Source organism: Diceros bicornis, chromosome 20, assembly GCF_020826845.1.
Source record: "Diceros bicornis minor isolate mBicDic1 chromosome 20, mDicBic1.mat.cur, whole genome shotgun sequence".
NCBI classification, from domain to species: Eukaryota; Metazoa; Chordata; class Mammalia; order Perissodactyla; family Rhinocerotidae; genus Diceros; species Diceros bicornis.
Genome location: NC_080759.1, coordinates 6,583,388 through 6,605,339, shown reverse-complemented (window position 1 = coordinate 6,605,339; position 21,952 = coordinate 6,583,388). Strand labels below are relative to the sequence as shown.

General features: G+C 55.1%; 1 protein-coding gene across 1 annotated transcript; it reads right to left on the bottom strand.

Annotated features, from left to right (window-relative positions):
• Positions 1–240: 240 nt before the first annotated feature.
• SLC25A42 (solute carrier family 25 member 42) lies at positions 241–21,672 on the bottom strand. The gene is made up of 8 exons (XM_058563847.1): positions 21,631–21,672; positions 11,781–11,895; positions 8,100–8,205; positions 6,679–6,704; positions 5,880–6,046; positions 5,394–5,510; positions 4,161–4,312; positions 241–2,610 (listed from the first exon to the last, which is right to left on the bottom strand). The coding sequence occupies exons 2-8, from the start codon at positions 11,859–11,861 to the stop codon at positions 2,303–2,305; spliced, it is 957 nt and encodes a 318-aa protein (XP_058419830.1). The 5' UTR covers positions 11,862–11,895; positions 21,631–21,672; the 3' UTR covers positions 241–2,302.
• Positions 21,673–21,952: the final 280 nt, after the last annotated feature.

The window sequence follows — 21,952 nt, the reverse complement described above, 5'->3', positions numbered from 1 at the left end:
GCCATGGGTCACCGCACACATTCCCAAAAGGGACAAGTGTGTACGCGCAGGATCTCTCTGGAAGGACACCGGAGAAACTGGTAATGGGAGATGCCTCAGCAGAGGGCGTTGGGAGGCTGATGTAGCTTTCACTGTGAAAACCCTTCTGTGCAGTTTGTGTTTTCTAGAAAATCATTTTATGTATCAACAATTCAAACAGCAGGTACATTTTAAAAAAATGTTTATTCAAAAATCTGTCAAAGTGACTTCAACCCTGTTTTTGGTTCATGGGGCGTGGGTGTCAGAGCCGAAGAAGAGACATGGGCAGGAGAAAAAGTCACTTTAATTTTTATTAAATATACTCTCTTGGCACAAATCTTTAAAATATATAAACATTATATATAAACAAAGTGTCTTCATGACATCAAATGTAACTCCAGACCAGGACAGGCAACCACTGGGGAGGTGGGTAACGGCAGAGCTCACCAGCCCGTCCGAGTATGGGCCCACTTGGCCCGGAGCCACCTTGGGGAGGCACACTGGGGCCAGCAGGCCCTGGGGACCCTCCCTCTCCTGCCCAGCCTGTGGTTCAAAGGAGGGCGCTGCCCAACAATCCATCTGGTCTCAGCGGCCTGGGGTGGACCCCCAGTCCCTGCTGCTCTCTCTCATCCGGGCGCCCTTGGGTCCCTATCCTGTCTCTCTGTGGGGGCCACCCTGCCTCTCCTGCCAAGCTTGGGTGCTGGGCAAGGCTGGGCGACGGGGTGGGATGCTCACCCAACAGGACAGCCATCACAGGCTGCCTGGGCCCAAAGATGAGTTTGGGGACGAGATTAGGGCTGGCCGGTGGACACGGGCAAGGAACGGCAGAAAGAGGGGTCTTCACCCCCATGGGTCCAAGGCAAGAAGAACAGAAACAAGAAACAATGAAGGGAAGAAACGCAAGTTGTGATTGAAATAGTCATGGGGCAAATACACCCTAACAGATCCTTTTACACACCCTGGCTGCCGAGCCCTGTGAAACCTGACCCCTGGTCCCCCTTGTCCTGGAACCAGACAGGATGAGTCAGAGCTGTGAATAGACCCAGGGTCAGCCAAATTGAAAAACAAAACAAAAAAATCAAGAAACTCCAAACGTCATCAGGAACCAGGCATTTCCGAGTCCTGGTGACACTGGAGGGCCCAGGGACTTCTCCGTGAGCAGAGCTCCCTGGGGGCGCCCTGGGCACCCCGACTCCTCTTGAGCTTTCAGTCCCCAAGCTGTACACTCTCTCAGGGGCTCCCCCTTTGGGAGGATCAAGGCTGCCAGCCACCTCCACGTGCTCTGTTCATGGAAATCAGACGACACCGAGCCCGAAACTGCCCTGTGATTCTGCCAAGCGCCCGCTCAGGTAGGGAGCCGGTGATGTGCCAGATGCCACGGGTCCCCTAGGAGCCACCATGCCTACGGGCAGAGGTCAGGATTGTGGGGCGGGAACTTCCCGGCCCAAGGAGGCCACCTGGGCACCCAGTTTTCAGTAGATGCCCCAGTTGGGGCTCAGACCCAAACCCATGGCGATTCCTCCAACCCTCCTGCCTGGAAGGAGGCGTGAACCTTCTGGGAACATTACAAAGTGGGTGGGCAGGCAACAAAGGGGAAGACCTAATCCCAGGGCTAGGATCAGGATAACACTCTGGGGAGAAGGCTGTTCCTGAACGAACAGGAGGCTCTGGGGACAGAGGAGTCGTGTCACCTGGGAAGTGATGGCGAAGGCAGACAGGCAGGGTGGGATGGGGCAGGGCACGAGGCTGCATTTAGAGCCACAGTTGAGCAGGAGGCTGGTCCCATCTCGGACAGGGCCCAGGGCCTGAGCCAGGCCTGTCCCACACTCTCGGCCCCTCCCTCCCCTGGGCACAGTCTCAGAACAACAGGGGGCAGGCGTCTGGCTCTGGGCCCAGCGGGGACCGAGTCACTAGAACCAGGAGCACGTCTAAGGACACAGAATGCCAGGAGGAGGCGCTAGCCACTCCCCACTCAGGGCGTTTAGGACCCCACCTCCAGGAGGCAGCGCCAGCCCTGGGAAGGAGGGAAGAGGAGAGCGCAGGAGGCCCTGGCCCACCCATCCCAACACTGCACTTCCGGGGCAGGGTGCTTTCCTTTTGCACCTGTAGGCGCTGAGCCCAAGCCCCCCTGGCCTATCTGCTTGTTCCACAAGGCGCTCCAACGCGGCTCCCAGGTGTAGAACCAAGCGCACCCTTGCTCCATAGGCTCAGAAATAGAAGGGGTCAGCGGTCCACCGCGCACTGAAGCCCAGCTCCCTGTCCCGAGAGCGCTGACCGCAGGGCCCTAGCTCCGCAGGCGCTGCAGCAGGATCTGCATGAGGTCGAAGGTGGTGAAGCTGATGCCCACGGCGATGGGCCCCTTGAGCCAGTTCATGCTCAGGCCCTTGTAAAGGCCACGCACGGCGCCCTCCTCCCGCACGATGGTGCACATGGTGCGCGCAATGGAGGCGCGCGGGTGGCCCGTGACACCTGCCGTCTGCATGCGCCGCCGCACCACGTCCAGCGGGTACGAGGCCGACTGCCCGATGAGGCCAGCACAGGCACCGAAGATCATGCGCTCAAAGGGGTAGGGCTGCCTGCGGCCGCTGTACTCTGCAGGGCAAGGGAGGGCGCGCTGTGAGGGCAACGTGAGGGGGCCACACCGACACTCGCCTGTGCCACGTCACCCCGGGGTCTCACGACCCGGCCGGCTGGCCTGGGCCCTCTCACCCTTCCTCACCTCCTGTCCCTCCTTTTAAATCAAATTTGAACAATGAGTTTTTTAAAAGTCAGAAAAGCACAAAGAATTACATAACCAAGTCTTAAGACCCAGACAGAGTCTGGGTACCATGGCAGAGGGTTCCATCTACTCACTCCTGTTTTCTGTCTCGTAAAGAAAGAAAATGTCACCGGTGTCTGCGACCCTCACCGCCAGCCTGCCAGGTGGGTGCCCTCCACAGAACTGTGAACGCTGGCGCTGCCTTGTGGGTCCAAAAGGGACCAAGGACATGTGGGCGGGACAGAGGAGGGGCAGCAACCCATCAACAGGGGTTCTCTAAAACTGTTGTAATTTAAATCTAGGAATTAGGGGTCGGCCCAGTGGCACAAGCGGTTAAGTGCTCGCGCTCCGCTGCGGTGGCCCAGGGTTCCCCGGGTTGGATCCCGGGCGTGCACCGACGCACTGCTTGGCAAGCCATGCTGTGGTGGCATCCCATATAAAGTTGAGGAAGATGGACACAGATGTTAGCCCAGGGCCAGTCTTCCTCAAGAAAAAAGAGGAGGATTGGCAGATGTTAGCACAGGGCTGATCTCCTCACACAAAAATAAATAAAGAAATAAATCTAGGAATTAAAAACTGGAGCTTGCAAACATTAAGGAGCCGCTGGCCCGGAACAGGAGCCGCTAGCAGGGAGAGTAAAACCCCAGACGGGCTCTCATGAGAGCCGCCCCGAGTGTCAGCTGATCACAGAATACCTGGGAGCAGCGAAGGCCCCCCAACAGGGGGAGGCCCACTCTACACTCAAAGGATGGGCCAGAACCCAGGGTGCAGGCAGCATGGACTCAAAACAGGCTGAGGCAGAGCCAGGCTGTGAGAAGTGCAAGGTGACTCCACTCAGTTCCTTTTCATGCCCAGGAAGCAGTGCAAGGTTTCGTCCCCACATATAAATGCACTAGAAGTGTCTTCAGCCACAGTGAGGCGCAGCCTGTGCTTCCAATGAGGCCTGGGGTGGGGGGGCACAGGGGACCTCAGCTTTATCTGGAACGTTTTCTTTAACAAAAAACATCTTGGAGCAAAGGAGGCAGAATGTTAACGCCTGTTCATACCAGGCGGCAGGTCTGGGAGGGGTTATGCTGTTCTCTGCACGTTTCTGTACTTTCAGAGTTTCCCAAAATTACCCAAGCGCCAGAGGGCACCCCCCTCCAGCTAGGTTTTATCCCTATGCTTTGTGCATGTCGTGCACAAGTGGCCGCCAGTGCTCGGGGTGACACACTGGGCTTCACACGGCTGCTCTTCAAGTGAGGCACTGAAGCTCATGAGTCCAGGTTCCTCTCCTCCTGACTGGGGCCCTGGGCTCTCAGCCTGCCCTTCCCAAGGGGGTCTTTATGCCCCGCCTCCAGGTCTGTGTGACCCTGGTGATGTGGCCCAGGCTCCAGCTCCTTACCTCGGTGCAGGTTCTTGAGTGTCTCATAGGTGAAGAAGCTCAGCCCGGCGTAGGGAATGACCCCCAGCACGGTGGGCGTGAATCCGTGGTAGAGGGTCGTCAGCCCCTCTTCTCGGGAGATGCGGATGAAGACGTGAAAGATGTTGCTGTACCTTCGAGGAGAGAGTGAGTGGAGGGTGGGCTGCCTTCCTTCTGGTACAGGGAGGGGCCCCTGGCCCCCACCCAGTAATTCTGGGCTCCTCCCAGTCAGCGGGGCTGGCCCTAGATGTTGACCTAACGGTGGAGCAAAAGCTTTGGCCTTTGAGGGGAAGTGTGCACCTAAGGCCAAACTCCACTTTCACCACTGGGGTCACTCTGTTGGGCTCATCCTGAGGCTTTTACTCGGACGAATTTTTAATGCCTCTGTCCCCAGCTCAAAACAGACTCTTGGTTTGATGGAAGCAGAAACTGACCCCCAGGCTAAGAGAGCCAATTACAGTGGTCCCCCCTTATCCACGGTTTTGCTTTCCAAGGTTTCAGTTACCCGCGCCATCCTGCCTGGGGTGTGAATCATCCCTTCGTCCAGTGTGTCCATGCTGTATCTGCCACCCACCCTGAGTCACTCAGCAGCTGTCTTGGTCATCAGATTGACTGTCTCGTTTTGCAGGGCTTGTGTTCAACTAACCCTTATTTTACTTAATAATCGCCCCAAAGCGCAAAAGTAGTGATGCTGGCAATTTGGATACGCCAAAGAGAAGCTGCCAAGTGCTTAAGTGAAAAGGTGAAAGCTCTCAAAAAATCGTATGCTGAGGGTGCTAAGATCTACGATAACTTTTATTAAGGTATATTGTTATAACTGTTCTATTTTATTATTGTTATTACTCTCTTACTGTGCCTAATTTATAAATTAAACTTTATCATAAGTATGTATAGGAAAAAACAGTATATACAGGGTTGGGTGCTATCTGCAGTTTCAGGCATCCCGGGCGGGGGGTCTTGGCAGGTCTCCCCCGCAGATAAGGGGGGCAAAGTGGTGCCTTTCGGCAACAGTTATGGAACCGCACGCCTGGCCCAGCGGGTCGTCTGGTGCCAGGCAGGGTCCACATTGGGGGAGTGTTGAGCCTCCAGCTTCCTCTGCGCTGGATGCCGAGGCCCAGACCCAAAGCTCAGGGGCCCAGTGCGGGGATCCGATCTGCGAGCCCCACTAGACACAGAACCTCTGTTGTTGGCGAAAGTCACCGCGGTGGGACTCACATTTCCTTTGGGGTCACCGCCATCCGCGCTCTGACCAGGTCCAGGGGGTAGGTCAGCGAAGCCGCCGTTGTTCCAGCCAGAGCGCCGGCGAGGAGGCGGGGCCAAGGGGGCAGGGCTCTGAAAGCGAGGGAGAAAGTGAGACCCCCGAGACCCACGGTGCCCACAGGCCTCAGCCAGAGGGGGGCGGAGGATGGATGACAGGCTCGGCTGGCTTCCCGGCGGCCCAAGCTGATGGGGTGTCTTGGGTAGAGGTCATTTTGGGATGCCCATGGCTGCCTTTTCTTTCCCCGGCTTGTATGAACGAATGAATGATGTGGACCTTCCCTACTGGCTCTGGGGCACAGTCGGGATCACAGGCCCTCCTGGGACTTAGGGGCTGACATGGTGAGCGGGCGCTGAACGGAGAACAGGGTGATACGAGGGAGATGGGGGAGCGGGGTGGGGAGGCGAGAGGAGGGGGCCGGGCAGGGGCTGGCAGGGCCTCACTCTCCGCGGAAGCCGTAGTAGCGGCCCAGGACCCGCTTGTACTCCTCGTGCGCGCTGAACTGGATGGCGGCGTAGGGCACCACGCGCACCATGGTGGCCGAGTTCCCGCGCCACAGGCTCAGGAAGCCCTCGTTGAGGTAGGTGAAGTAGAGGAGTCGGAAGGCCTCCTGGGGGAGGGCGGGAGAGGGGCAAGGTCAACGCCCACTGCCCACCCCCTCCCCCCTGCTGGGGAACACCTGCCCTATGTTGCCCAGCCCTGAACCTGGGGCGACACTGTCGATCCCACCGCGCTTTACCGCGCCCCCATTCTCTGGGCCCCTCACTGGGACACCCCCCCGACCAGTCCCCCGACCCTGGGAATTGAAAAGTGAGCACGGGAAACCAGGTACAAAGCAGGCTCAGAGCCTGCACGGAGGGGGTTTTGTTGATGTCTGGCCAGTCTAGCTTTTAAAAACACTCTTTATCTTTTCCTTTATTAAGAAGCTAACGGCCTGCTCTGTGTTTAAAAATATACCAAATATGAAAACGTGGGTTTAGAACGTCAAGTCCCTGCCCCAGGGATACAGGGTGGCCCGTCAATTCCCAGGGTGGGCCAAGTCCAGGCAGACCTCAGGGTGTGGAGACAGGTGGTCCCAGCCCCAGGCCTAGGAGGGAGGCTCTGTCACCCAGCAGCCTGGCAACTGGCCCGGGGGGTGCCAACTAATGGGGAAAAGCACGTTGAAAGCACCTCCCCACCCCCACCCCCTCCTCCACCACCTCCTGCCAGCCCAGCAGGGCAGATGGTGACCTAGTGGCTCACCTTGGCAGAAAATCTTTTGGAAGACACTGGAAAAAAACAAAAGTACAATAGAGACCGTTAGCTGTGAAGGACGGGACCCCCAGTCTGCCTGACCCCCACAGTGGGGGTCTGGTCTGAGCATGCAGAGTGAGAGCAGCCCTGGAGCATGCCCCCACCCCATGCCCCGGGCCTCTCTGCACACCAACTTGTCCCCAGGAAGGGGAGCTGAGCTGCCACCTGACCCCCCCAGGACAGCAAGAGTCTCCGCAGGGCCCTGTGGGAGGACGTACCTCTAGGGGGTTGACACTTAGCAGCCGCACCCCTGCTGGACTCCAGTGTAACCAAACTCCTTTGGGGAAGGTGTCCCAGCTGCCAGCAACATGGGGATCAGCCAAGGGGCTCCAGCTCCCTCAGGACAAGGTCCAGGGGCCTCCTGGGTCTGGGGTCTGCCCTCTCTTCTGGAAGCCCTGGTGCAGGCGCCCCTAACCCGCTTCTCCCACCCTCCGTGGTGGCCCGGCTCGCTCCACTGCTCCATGGTGTGCTCTGCCACCAGGGCCTGGAGCCATGGTGGCCACAAGGACCCAGCATAGAGGCCACGAAGGGTGGTGGTCTTGCAGCCTCCCCCTGCTCACTCCCACGTGTCTGCTGTGTTCCCGGACACCCCTGCACTCTCATCTGCATGGAAATGTGTGCACACCTACAGCCTTCAGGATTAGCACAGCTCCCTGCAGGGCGATGCACTAGGCATTAGCTCCAGGTGACACGGGGAGACGCCTGCTCAGGCATGGGCCGGCCCTCTCCCACCTCAGCTCATTCCTCAGGGAGGAGGCTGATATTTTTTCTTTTTTTTAATAATTTTATTTATTTATTTATTTTCCCCCCAAAGCCCCAGTAGATAGTTGTATGTCATAGCTGCACATCCTTCTAGTTGCTGTATGTGGGACGCAGCCTCAGCACGGCCGGAGAAGCAGTGCGTCGGTGCGCGCCTGGGATCCGAAACTGGGCCGCCAAGAGCGGAGCACGCACTCGACCACTAAGCCACGAGGCCGGCCCTTTTTTTCTTTTTAATTAATTAATTAATTTATTTATTTTTTGGTGAGGAAGATCAGCTTTGAGCTAACATCCGTGCCAATCCTCCTCTTTTTGCTGAGGAAGATTGCCCTGGGCTAACATCTGTGTCTATCTTCCTCCACTTTATATGGGACTCTGCCACAGTGTGGCCTGACAAGCGGTGCCTCGGTGCGCACCCAGGATCTGAACCTGGGCCACAAACAGCAGAGCGCATGCACTTAACCGCTATGCCACGGGGCCGGCACCCCAAGTGGATTTTAAAGAGACGTTTTTAAAGCCAATTTGCAGTGCAGTTTGGGGGGCTGTGGAGGAGGAGAGTGACTGCCTGGCGGCGTCTCTATTGCACAGGACGGATGACAGACAGCATTTACCTTGGAAGATGATTTTGGTTCGGTCCAAGGGAGCTACCGCTGTCTTGGCGAGAGCGCCGGCCAGGGCCCCGGACAGGAGGGAGCTAAGAACTTGCCTGTGATCGCTCTGCAAGAAAACCCCCAAACATGTGAGGTCAGTGAGGGAGGGGAGGGGTCTGCTCTGCTGGTGACAGTAGCCAGTACCTGGGAGGAACAAATCTTTCTCGCACACACAAAAAGTAAAATAAAAAAATAAAATAAAATCCATTTAGAAACTATGTTAGTGCCTGGGGGCTGCCTTCCTCCCACCCCTGGTCCAGGGCCTTGAGATGCAGTGGCCAGAGCAGCGTGGCCTTGGCCGGGCCCTGGGCACCATGGGGCACGAGGCAAGCTGTGGTGAGTCCAGTGGCTGCAAAGGACACAGTGAAAATCTCCCAGGCAACAAGGACCATCCCCATGAGAGGTGACGCGCTGTCTGGGCCGTCCCATGAGGCTCCGAGTTCTCAGTCCCATAATAGGACTGACCCCAAACAGAAGAGTCACCTGACCCATCCCACGTGCAAACTTTGGTTCCGCCCACTACCCGTGTGTGCCGGACTCCTGCACTGCAGCCTTTCAGAGCAGTCACGAGGGCCCTTATAGTCTGGGGACCGGGCAGGGGTGTCAGGCAAGCAGACTCTGACTCTGTGGCAGCATTTTCTGTCAGGACTTCAGGGGTCGGACTGTGGCTCTTTATCCAGGCAAGGCGAGGGTGGCCGTGATGGTGCTGGTGGCTGACCCACATTGAGTGCTCCCTCCACCAGCCTCGTGCTCAGGGCCAGCGCTTTCTCCCGACTTCTCCAGGCTCCCCGAACCCCCGCTTGCACAGCCCTCCTTCTCCTGCAGGTCCATCTGAGCCTTAAGGAAGCCACCTGCTCATCGAGTTGGAATGTCCATTCCCCCAGTGGGCTTGCCACAAAACTCTCAATGAGCAACTGCGGGGAGCACTCTGGAATGTTCTGGACTGGAGGCACATCCATCTTCCTGGCTCCGAAATGAGCAAGGATGGCGAGGGGCAGGTCATTCAATAATCCCAGAAATCCGTGAAGTCTGACGCACACCAGGCACCCTGAGGAGCCCTGGGGACACACAGTGTGTGGTGGGGGTAGGTATGAGCCGCACCACCCCCATGGGGCTGCCAGTCCACAGGGAGAGCCAGACGTGAACTAAATCTTAACACAAATATGCACACAGTCACCAACCCAGCAGGGGATGTGAGGAGGGGGCTCAGGATTCTGGGAGACACAGGGGCAGGGGGGTGGGTGGGGGAGGGGCTGAGGCTGAAGGATTAGGTGTGGGTAACTGGGGTATGTGTGACAGTATTAGAGGGGGAGGAACAGAACACTCAGGCCTCAGTGAGAAGGAGCAGGGGGCCCTGGGGGACCACAAGGAGGGCAGGGTGGCTGACCCAGGGAAAGGGACGGGCACAGGGAAGAGAGAATAGATGAAAGGTGGGTGGAGGCTAGACACAGAGCCTGGGGGCCCCACGAGGAGGCTGGTCTTTGCCCAAAGAGACGTGGAAAAACATGGAAGGTGGACAGGCCATTTTAACTGTAACCAGACGAGGTGGCTCTTGCAGGAACCCAGGATGGAGAGGCGGAGGCTGGGACCAGGAGGGGCTGTAGGGCATTTGAGGGGTACAGCTGGCAGCCTGCGTCTGAGTGGGTGTGGGCAGGCCTCCCCCAAGTGTGTTCAGCTCAGTGCTGAAGGGTTGGGCCCTGAGACTGTCCACACACCTGGCCTGAGTCCAGGCTCTGCCCGACTGACCAGTGATTGCATGGCCTCTCTAGTCCCCCGTTCCTCAACTTGGACATGCTAAGGTGCCATCTCTGGCCTGGGTCTGGCTCCCAGATCCTCTCCTGAGGGTCTCAGGTGCTCCAGGGGCCGTGTGCCCTGCAACCAGGCCCCGCCCCTGCAGGGCGCTGGCTCCTTTCCCTAATGTCCCTGTGCCCCCTCCACCAGCCCAGCTCACTCTCCCCTCAAAGAACAAATTCCATTGCAGCGTTTCCCTTCCAAGTTTCTGAACCTGAGCTTCACCACAGGCTTCCATCTTCTTGCTTCACGGAGTCCCACCTTTGGGGACCCCTGCCTTTTCTCAGTCACGCAGCAAGATTCTGGACGTCTGGTCCCATTGGCTTTGAGGGGTGTGGACGTTAGACGCTGGAATGCTCAGTGGTGTTCCTGGCACCACTCCAAGGCCTGACGGGCCCCCTGCCTCAATTTCCTCTTTGTGAATCAACGCAGCGACGGCTGCCCTCGTGGGCCGCTATGAGCAGAGGGAATACCCCACAGACTGTCCCTCCACGTGCCCTGTCAGCACTGGAGGTGGAGCTGATGTGTCCCTTCCACCTCCTTCACCAGGGTACTTCCTGTGCAATCTGCGGTTCTTACAATCACAAGACACATTGGGACACACATGTCCTTGACCACTAACTTGCGAGGTGGCACTCCAGGGACGTGCTGTGATCCTACTTCACGGGCTCAGCAGAGGCGGCTGCTGCATTCAGCTGATGCTTCCAATGATTCTTAAATGACCACGGCCAGTGTGTCCTTTAAAGAGCTAGGCACAGGCATCACCGAGGGGTCAAAGTCTCCATACCCACTATATAGAGAGACCCTGCAGATGGAGAATGAGGCAGACAGCCCGGTAGAGAGAGTGCAGGCGAGTCACAGATGGGATCTGCACTGGCCGTGAACACAACAAGATGCTTGGCTTCTCAACCAGAGAAATGGGACTTGACAGAGTGAGCGCCTCAAGTCAGGCTGGCCAAGTGGACGAAGGCCGATGTGTGTTGTGCCGGCCAGTACAGAGGAAAACTCGCGCTGTGTGTGTCCCTGCACACGGCGGGCACCGGGGCCTTTTGCTGGGCTCGTCCACTTGGCAGGATCCATGCAGCTGGCCAGCGGAGGGGGGATGCGTCTCCCTCATGCTCAGCTGGGAAGTTCACTAGACTGTGAGGGATGGACGTGACTGATCTGGGGCTTGGCACCCGTCCCCCCCAGTGTGGTGACGGTGGCCGCACCCACTAGCCCAGCGAACCAGTCCTCTGGCCCACCTGGCACTTCGCAGGGCACCTGGCACTTCCCCTGGAATTCGGGGAAAGGTTAGAAGGCCCAAGGATGACGCTTCAGCCTTTGACCCTGTGGACTTTGAGAACTGCCCTTGGGCGCCGCAGCCCCAGCCTGGATGGGGACACGTTTCTGCGTGAGGCTGGGTCAGTCTGTGTTCCAGTTAGCCAGGGGAACTTCTACCTGCTTCTATGGTGAACACGGACAGGGCTGATCTGATTTCTTTAAGAGGGAATATACATCCAATCGAAGGGTGCAATCAGAGATGAACTTTGGAGCACCCTCCCCCAGGGCAGGCCCCACCTTTGGCTAATTCTTTTGTATTTGCAAATCTGAATGAGAAAAGGGGCTCAAGGACACTTTCGACATCCCACTTTTGGGTGAGGTTTTGGCTTCTTGCCAAGTGGTTGGGCCAGCTGGATCCACATCGCAAACGGGGCTCTAAATGGAATAGGAGGCGGCTGGCCTGTCATCCCGCCCCTTGGCACACCAACACAGCTCCCACCTCAGTGTGTGGGGGGTGATTTATAACAGGTGCAGGAGCATAGAAGAGGGACCCTGTGAGAACGCCCATCAGGGAGGCCAGGTACTTGCCTTTGAAGAGATGGGTGAGGACAGGACAGCCTCGGCATCCTCACGCAAACGCACCGCACCTTCCTTCACACCATTACCCATTCCAGGCCTGCTCAGGACGGCGGGAGACTGGGTCCTGGGGATTGAGAGTGGGTGCTGAGACCAGGTGAGAAGGGGGCCTCCCCCACCTGCCTAGGGCCTGTGACTCATCCCAGAGTCACCTGAAGCCAGAACTGCCCAAGCAAATGTGCTCTTCCTAACCTGGCTCCTGTCTCCCTGCAGGGGAAGGACACCTGCACTGGCATCCAGATGCCACAGTCCCCAGCGCTGACGGCTTAATCATTTACAAAAGCCTTTCTCACTGGCTCTTTTATTTGATTGTCATAAACAGGCCTATGAGTTGTCTGTTTTTTTTAACCCTAGTACCAACTGGGAAGACAGGCTCAGAGAGGTTAAACCACCCCAGCGAGGTCACATAGCAGGAGGCAGGGGTGTGGTGGGCTGTGGGGCATGGAGGCTGGAGGGCCTCGCCTACCTGGAGCCAAAGGCCCATCAGGCTTATGTCAGCTTGGACCTGAGTTTCAGTCCATGGAAATACTTTTAGAAAATTAATCTTTTTCCTACCACATGGCTGCCTGCTCTTTGCAGCCAAGCTTACAGCAAAGGGCCCTAATACTTGAAGACTCCTCTCTGGAAACCTACATTTATCCTCCCAGTGGAAGCGCATGCAGAGCTCAGCAAACCACAGTGAGGGGACCAGAAGGAAAAAAGGATGAAGGACAGGTGTCACCAAGATGTCTCCGTGCACCAGTGTCCTTTGAGGTCTTGGTTCCCACGCTTTAAAATTATCCAATAAATCAATACACTTCACTGTAAAATGATGCAAATGATGCAGATGCACCCTGACCAGGCTGTGGAAGCCCCTCCTGCCCTCTGGGTCCTCCCAGGCACCCTGCATCAATGCCCGTGTGGAACATCCTAAAAAGCACGAGTGGGATTCTGCTCCACTTGCCCTCCACTACTGACTCCGGGAGAAATGGCTGCTTCCAAGATGGAGCTGGAAACATAAGGGTGAGCCTGGAGCACCCTGAGATGCCAAGGATAACCAAAACTGCTGGAGTGTGACAGTGGGACACGGGAGCAGAATCTAAGAGCTCCCAGTGGCCAAAGCTGGAACAAATTGAGCAACAAAATCAATCCAGCAGTATTGGATTATAATCCAAAGTATGAAATATCCACGAGTCCACAGTGACGTAAATGAAGAGACGTATTTCCCATGCAGAGGAATTTCAGATAATTTGTGCAGATGCTCTGCCCTTGAGGAGGGGGATTGTGAGCCCCACCCCTTAGGTGTTGGCTGTAAATAGTGACTTCTTTCCAAAGGGTACAGCACGGAAGGGGGGACGAGAGTCACTTTACAGTGGAGACACCCGACAGACGCCACTTCAGCCAGGTGATCAGGGTCAACATCACAGTGAAGTCGCGTGGATGGCACGTGCCCTGGACACGGTGTGACGAGAAGGGCGCTTCCCCTCTGTGCTCCTCCTCCCCAAACCCGCCACCCCAGTCCAATCATGAGGAAAACACCAGACAGATCCCAACTGGGGGCATCCTACAAAACACCTGCGCAGCTCTGGCTCAAAACTGTTAAGCTCATCAAAACCAAGAACGTTCCAAGAAACCGTCTCAGCCCAGAGCAGCCTACGGAGACACGGTAACTAAATGTCACGTGGGATCCTGGGACAGAAAAAGGACACTAGGGGAAACTGAGGAGATCTGAATAATGTAGGGGCTTTAGTTAATAATAATGTATTGGAATTTGCTCGTTAGCTGTGACAAACGTACATACTAACGTCAGGTGTTATGGGGGCGGAAACTGGGTGTGTGGGGCATGGGGGAATCTGTGTCACCTTCGCAATTTTTGTATAAATCTAAACTGCTCACAAACAGAGAAACCAGGCCCTAGCAATCTTTTCAAGCCAGTTGCTGGGGGTACCAGTCTGTGGGATTCACGGAGGCTTATCACCTTCATCCCCGGCACATCCCCTGTTGTCTTAAGCCCCCCAGTTTGTGGTGATGTTACAGCAGCCCCAGGAAACTAAGACAGAGCCCTTTTTAGGGGAGAACCTGGGGGACCCCAGCAGAGCAGGCAGTCTCAGCCTGTGCACTGCTCCCAGCAGGGCCGCCTCCTGGCAGCTCCCCAGGATTGCAGGGCGGAAGGAGATTCTCGACCTGGGGGAATGTGTGAGGGGGTGTTTCAAGATTTTGTCCCTCGGGCCAAAGGCTAATTTCTCTAAGAAATAAAGAGCTCTTTGCTCTTTCAAATTAGTGAAAAAAAAAAAAAAAAAACCCAAGACAAAAAAAAAAGGCAAAAACACAACCAGGTCACCGAGAAGGAAACAAAATAAATTAAAAATATGACAGGTGCTGACCACGCTCATAACAGAGAAAGGCGGGTCTAGCCTTTGGGGAGGGGGTGTTTGCCTGTGTCGGGGCAGTAATGGAACTGTGCGATGAGACGGAGGGAAACTGAGGGTGGCACCACTTTGTGGGTGAATTGACAAATGCCTAGGGATGTGTGCTGTGCCCCCAACATGTGCGCACAGACTTGTGGGCCGGTAAGGCCACTGCCAGCTGCTAATCCCAGTGAAGGTCTGAAGGTCTGAAGGGAAGCCATGCAGCGGGGTGGGAACAGAGGAAATATGTGACTTGAGCCCCCACGAGAGAATGCCACCCAGCCCGTTACTAATGGGTGAACCGACCTGGACCATGTGGGACACTGTCCAGAGGTAAAGACCAGAAGCAGACCAGGTGTTTACTGTGTGCTGTCAACAGTGACGGGGACTTGATAGTCGAGTGAGGGGCTGAGGGCAGAAGGGGCCTGACTTGTGATATATAGACTCCCCTGCAGTCGGCATTTCTCCTCCCCCCACTTACCTATCCATTGATAACAGAGAGAGGACACACCAACGTGTGGCCATCCTCTGTGTCCCCTGACCCCCCTGCCCCCGGAGTGCCCTTCCCTGGTCAGACCCCTCAGTACCGCACTCAGGGACCCCCTCCATGCTCCCCACTGGCCCCCTTACCCCGCAATTGCCACAGGATTCTGGATTCATGCACCCCACCCCAGGAGGGCCCCCACCTCACTGACGGGGGCCTCCCGCTGCCCTGCACAGTGTCCAAGCTCAGGATGGTCACCAGGCCCCTTCCACCACCAATGTGGGGACACCCTGGCTGGGACTTCTCTGCACCCAGCCCTCCAGGTTGGGCCCAAGAACAAGGGCTCCTTGGTTGTCACTTCACCTCTCAAGAGTCTGGAGCTCCTCATCTGTCACATGGTGACCGATGGCCCATGTGGGCGAGGATGAGGCCTGGAGTGTGGCGGGGCGGCCTCAGCTGGCACATGCAGTCCCAATCCGCCGTGCCAGAGCTGCCTGCTCCAGTTCTGCAGGAGGCTCTGACTTCCTTCAGTCCCGGCCCGCAGCACCTGCTCCCTCCCTCTCTCTCTAGGGCACAGGCCCCAGCTCTGCACCAGAGGCAACTGGACCCTCTGGACAGAGGGTTTCATAACATTCTTTTGTTTCTGTTATACCTTGTTTCTTCCATTGTTGCTAGCAGTACTGAATTATTTTCTTTTTAAAAAAATTTTCATATGTTTATTAGCTGACCAGTTATTTAAGAAATCTTTTAGATTATAACCTACATTAGGAAACATATTTTACATCACAGGCTCACTTACACTCAAACACACTCATGCCTGCGTGTCCTAACAGGAACAAAAGGTTCAGCAAGTAGTCAATAGCCCTTTTAAACACAATGTGCTCTGCGCCCCCCAACCCCCCGTTCAATTTCAGTAAAGCTGATCACAACCAACTAAACTGATGTCATGAATCTGGGTCTCGATCAACAGACTGAAGGAACCCTGTGTCCTAGGCCGTGGTTTGAGAGGAGATCTTCATCTCATTCTGTATCTTTGTGTGTGCGTATGTATGTGAGGAAGATCAGCCCTGAGCTAACATCTGTTGCCGATCCTCCTCTTTTTGCTGAGGAAGACTGTCGCTAAGCTAACATCTATGCCCATCTTCCTCTACTTTATATATGGGACGCCGCCACAGCACGGCTTGATGAGCGGCATGTAGGTCTGCACCTGGGATCCGAACCTGCGAACCCTGAGCTGCCGAAGCGGAGCGCACGAACTTAACCACTACGCCACTGGGTCGGCCCCTCATTCTATATCTTTGTGTCTTAGATATTTTATATTTCATACGAATATATGTGTACACACACAAACACATATGCCTGCATTTGAAGCTCTAACCTCAGAGTTAAATACAAGTTTCTTTTTGAGGCAGTGATACAAAATGTCCTTTAGATGAATGAAGTTAGAAAAGCAAACTGTGAAGTGAATCCTAAAATGGGGTGCAGCCGGCAGAACTGGGGGAGGAGGTCCTCAAGGGTCTCAGAGGAACCGGGCCCAGGAGTCGCCCTGGGTCTCCCATCACAGCAGAAGGATGCTCTCTGGGGTCACGAGCACCCTGTGTTCTCTGAGGTTCAGGTACGTGAAGGGGAGAAGCCAAGTCACAGACTGGCCCTGGGGACGAGGGTGAGATCAGGGTGCCATTTGCTCAGGGTGACACTTTTGCCCCTTGACAAGCCATTGCACACCTGGCCAGGACTTCCAGGAAGAGGCGAAACCCAGACAGTACATCATAGGCATCACTTGGCAGGGATCACAGACCTTCGGTTTTGCTTCAAAACCCCCCCCTGGCCTTCTCAAAATGTAAGTCACTCACAAGGTCAAAGATGTTTTTATATAAAATAGTATCAGGGGGATGGAACATTAGATTAGGCCAGTTGTAAATGTTTGTTCCTAAAAAAACAATCTTTGACTCATACAATTCAATATCAATAAACCTCGGGTGTCTGGATTCAGGATGATCTAGGTCCATCCTGGCTCCCCCAGGTTCTTTCTCTCTGTGCACCTTTGGGCAAAGGCCCCCTTGAGCGTTGGTCACTCTTCTGTAAAACTATGACAATCTAGCACCAAGCTTTAGCCTGGTAAGCATGCACCAAGGGGTGCAAAGAGTAAAATTGAGACATACACATCCACTTGTCCAGGTCCTTGCTCGCTCTGAGCAGACGCCTCCATCTTCCAGCAGGAAGGCAGGTGAGTGAGGAAGCCCATAGGGGCCATGCACATGGGCCATCAGGAGGGGCTGGGAAATGTGCTCCAACCCTGCTGGCCTCATCTTGTCCGAAACAGCAAAGGCAGCTAGACAAGCACTTCCTCAAATAACGTCCTGACAGAAATGCTGGCTTCCCAGCTGTAGGAGTTAAATGGTGTCCCCCAAAGTTCATGTCCACCCAGAACCTCAGAAGGTGACCTTATCTGGAAATAGAGTCTTTGCAGATATAATGAGTTAAGGATATCAAGATGAAACCATCCTGGATTTCAGGTGGGCCCTAAATCCAATGATGGGTGTCCTTATAAGAAGACACATACACAGGGAGAAGGCCAGTGCAGACAGAGGCAGAGATCAGGACGATGCAGCCACAAGCCAAGGAACCCCAAGGGTTGCCGGCAGCCACCAGAAGCCCAGAGACAGGCCTGGGACGGACTACCCCTCAGGACCCCAGTAAGAACCAACCCTGCTGTCTTAGTCCGTTTGGGCTGCTATAACAGAATACCACAGACTGGGTGGCTTATAAACAACAGACATTTATTTCTCACAGTTCTGGAGGCTGGAAGTCCAAGATCAAGGCGCCAGCAGATTTGGTGTCTGGGGAGAGCTCTCCTCCTGGTTCACAGATGGCATGTTCTCACTGTGTCCTCACAGGGTGGAAGGGGTAAGGGAAGTCTCTTATGCCTCTTTTGTAAGGGCGTTAAATCCCTTTCATGAGGGCTCCACCCTCATGACCTAATCACCTCCCAAAGGCCCCACCTCCTACTACCAAGACATTGGGGGTAAGTTTCAACATATGAACTTTAAGGGGGACACAAACATTTAGTCTACAGCATCTACCAACCTTGACTTTGGCCTTCTCGCCTCCACAACTACGACAGGATAAATTTCTGTTGTCTTAGCCACCCAGATTGTGGTATAATTTGTTACGGCAGCCCCAGGACACTAATACAGCAGGAGTCTGAGACCAAACCTCCCAGTACAGGCCTGTCCCTCGGAGAGTGACCTGACCATGGTCCTGAGGTCACTGCTCCCTTCGCTGGACCTTACAGGCGGCTGCCCTGCTGGCAGAGCTTCAACCGAAAACCTGGCTTCTGCTGATCTTTGTTGAGACCCTGGAATCCAAGTGTTCAGCCACAGCAAAAGGTGCTCAGAGAAGAAAACAAATGTTAAGCATATTTTAAAAATAGCAGAGTGACCAGGGAGGGGCCACTGGGGGCAATGTTCTACTTCTTGACCTGGCTGTTAGTTTTATTATTCTTTCTACCTTCTTTTTTTTTCACATGCATACTATATACTTTTTATTCAGAAGTATTTAATATTTAAAATAAAACATACAATGCATTTTTAAAAGAGCTGGCTTGCAAAACCCAAACAAGCTAACAGTTCTGATCATCTCAGTATTCCTCTAACGTCTAACCGCCAAAAGAAAAGAGAAGAACAAAAAATGGGATGACGTGGAAAAGGCCTGACCTCAGGCTGACGATGCCCTCCCACCTGGCACAGTGGGGGATCTCAGACAACTCAGGAGAATCTCAACACAGCTTCCCAAACAGATTTAACATCTGACTTGTCTCAATCTCATCAGACACCCTTGTTCTTTTGCTGGATCCAAGTGAAAAAAAAAATTAGCAACAGCTAAATAATTCTTCCAGCCAATCGTTCTTGTCAAGGTACCATGTGCCAACATCTCAGGACCCCCCTCCTGGGACTCTGGGTGATGCCTGCATCTCTCTCTTGCAAGGCCCCCCAAACCCAAGGTTTCCTTCAGAGCTTCGCAGAGGAGGGACTCAAATATTTCCTGGATTGAACTTGTCTGATTGTGGAAGAGAAACAGAAATCTAATGTTTAATCACCACTACATGAACCACAACACCTAAGAGATGGATAGGAAGCACGGAAGTGATGTCCAAAAAGATCTCTTGGGCTGTTTTTTACCTATCAGCTTGCAGAGACCAGAACACTTGATAATAATAATCCTGGCCGCTGGGGGAGGAAACAAGCATTCCATCTTCACAGCTGAGAGAAGAGGGCTGACAGCACAACCTCTTTGGAGGAACATCAGCCATTGAAATGGATGAGTCCCTTCGCCTAGCCACTCCTAGGAAGTCGCCGCATGGGATGTAAACTCCATGAAGACAGGGAGGTTTCGAAGTATCTGTGCACTGCTGGAGCCCTGCACAGGTTCACCGCATCTTTGTTCATGCATGATTCTACCTATTCATTGCAGCTTGGTTTAAAAAGAAAATATGAGCAACAACTTAAACAGTCATCAGTAAGGGACTGGTTATAAAATCAACAGACCCATTCGATAAAATTCAATGCAAATTTACCAGTGGTTTAAAAGGGGTGGGGGATACACCCCACCCCCACCAGCCATAGACTATCTCTGGAAGGAAACAGGAGAAATTATTAAATGGGTGCCTCCAGAGGGGTATGGGTGCAGACAGGAGGAGACCTGCCTGGTTTTTACTGTATGCTCTTTTGTGTGTTTTTTTTTTTTGTGAAGAAGATCAGCACTGAGCTAACATCCATGCCAGTCCTCTTCTTTTTGCTGAGGAAGACTGGCCCTGGGCTAACACCTGTGCCCATCTTCCTCCACTTTTATATGGGACGCCGCCACAGCATGGCCTGACAAGCGGTGTGTCGGTGTGCGCCTGGGATCCAAACCCAGGCCACCAGCAGCGCAGCGCGCGCGCTTAACCACTACACCACGGGGCCGGCCCCCCTTTTGTGTTTTTTTTACCATGTACATCAATTACCTTGTCAAAGTTTATGTATTTGCGTATGTATATGTAAAATAAATGTGTGTACATATGTATAGATAAAATGTGTATATGATATAAATATGTGTATATGTATATATATGTACATCTACATACACACACACACACAAGTTTTAAATGACTCCTTTTGAATTTGGACAGAGAACCCCAGTGGCTTCAGTTTCCACAGGAGAAGCTGAAGAGATGACATGACCCTCCGGAACATTCCAGCACCATCTTTACGGGGAGAGACAGGAGGTGGGGTAAGAGGCACTATGCAAGCCTTACAGGAAACGGCACCACATTACTGCTTTTCAACAACAAAGCCACTGGCCTCCTTCTGTGCTGCACACTTGCAAATCACACTCCTGGGAACTTGAAAAGTTCTGGAAAAATCATTATCGCAGCACTATGCCAGGCTCCAGTTTTGCTGCTTGGCTCTAAGCGGCTGTAACATTAGCTTGCCTCACTCTGAAGAGTGTTTCCTTACTCTCTTGGTTTATCAGGCTTCAAGGGCCCCAGGAGTTCTTGCAGGTCAGGGATGGGCCTCAGTCTCCAAGAGCTGGAGCCAGAGGCCCGGCAACTCCCTCCCAGGTGACCCTGCCGGCCAGCAGGTGGCACCCCAGGTGTTGAAGCCCCACTCCCGCGCCGCCGCCCCCATCCAGCACCCCCCCCCCTCGGGGGAACACGTGCTCAGGCAGCGACCAGGGGCCGCCCCTTTCAGCTCAGTCTTTCCGGACCCAGTCAAAGTCACGACTGCTGAGGAACAGCTGCAGGGAGGGTGGGAGTCGCCTCCCCTCCCAACCCCTCAGAGATAAACACAACAGATGGGCAAAGTGAGGGAGGTCCACAGAGAAGGGTCAGCAATGTTCAGGGAGGGGTGCGCTCTGCCTCCCCAATTCAAGTAGCTTTGGGTTTGCTGCTGGTAAAATGGAGATAATTCTGGTTTTGTCTGGCTGATGAGATTATTCTAAGCCTGGAAATCACTTTATAGATAGTCATAAATGAAAAGATAACATCTGGACGGCCTTTTCTTGGGTGGTGGGGGGTGTGTGTGTGTGTGTGCAGTGACTCCAAGACACCAAGGCTTGGGTGAACGCTGGAGGACCTGGGGAGTTGGAGCACTAGAGGGGCTCATACACAGGTGCATGTGTAAGAAAGTATGGGTGGGCGCACAGACTTCGGGGTGTGTGAACCACAGGGGCTGCTAGGGGCACACAGCAGGTGGGTGTGGGGGAGTACCTGAGGGCACTGACCCAGATTACTGAAGGGAGCGGGCAGTGAGAGGGGTGCAGACCTAGAGGTGAGCAAAGTCAGTGAGGGGATAGGAACAGGCCTAGGTGTGAGTGGGGGGCTGTAAGTTTGGGGGTGACAGGCTCAGGTGTAGGTATGCGGGGTGCAGGCCCAGTTGTGGAGACGCACAGTGCGGGGAGCACAGCCCTGGGGTGTGGGGGTGTCATGGAGAAAGGGATGGTCCAAGGTGATGTGGGGGATGCCCATGAGCTGGGGATTGGTGTCAGGTGTGAGGGGGAGTATCAGTGGGGGCACAGGCTCAGGTGTGTGTGGGGGTGCAGACTCAACGGTGCGGGGCCTGGGGGCACGGCCCTGGGGGTGTGGGCGATGTCGGCGAGGTGGACAGTCTCAGGTGTATGGGGGGGTGGTCAACGAGAAGGGAAGGGACGTGGTGTCAGGTGTGCGTGGGCTGACAGCGAGGGGCTCAGATCCGGCCGCGGGGGCCCCAGACGCTGGGTGTACGGGTGGGGGGGCTTTAACCTCTTCCTGCCCCTGCGACGCCGCTGTCAAGCTCGCCTCGCCCGCCCCCGCCCGAGGGCCCATGACAGGCCCATGCCTCGCCCTAGCTGGGCCCGAGCGGCGCGGGCCCCCAGATGCCTGCGCCGCCCCGCGCCTTCCGTGCCCCCTCACCGGCTGGGACGCGTCGCCGCCGCCACCGCCGCCGCCTCCAGCCGCCGCCACGGCCCCGCCTCGCGCACCCCCACCGGCGCCGCGGGAGGCTTCCACACCGCACCCTGTTGGCTGCACGTCAGCCAATTATCGCTGGAGACAGCAGGGATTGGTGGGCTTGAAGCGGACTGGCAGCCCCTGCAGCCAATCACTGAGGGGTAGAGGCAGGGCTACTGGGAGAGGCTATGGGTGTCCCCCGGTGGTCCTCCAGGGTGCGAGGTGCTGGGAGGTGAGGGCCTGGAGCGAGACGAAGAGTGGAACCCTAGCAGAAGACGGGCAGCCC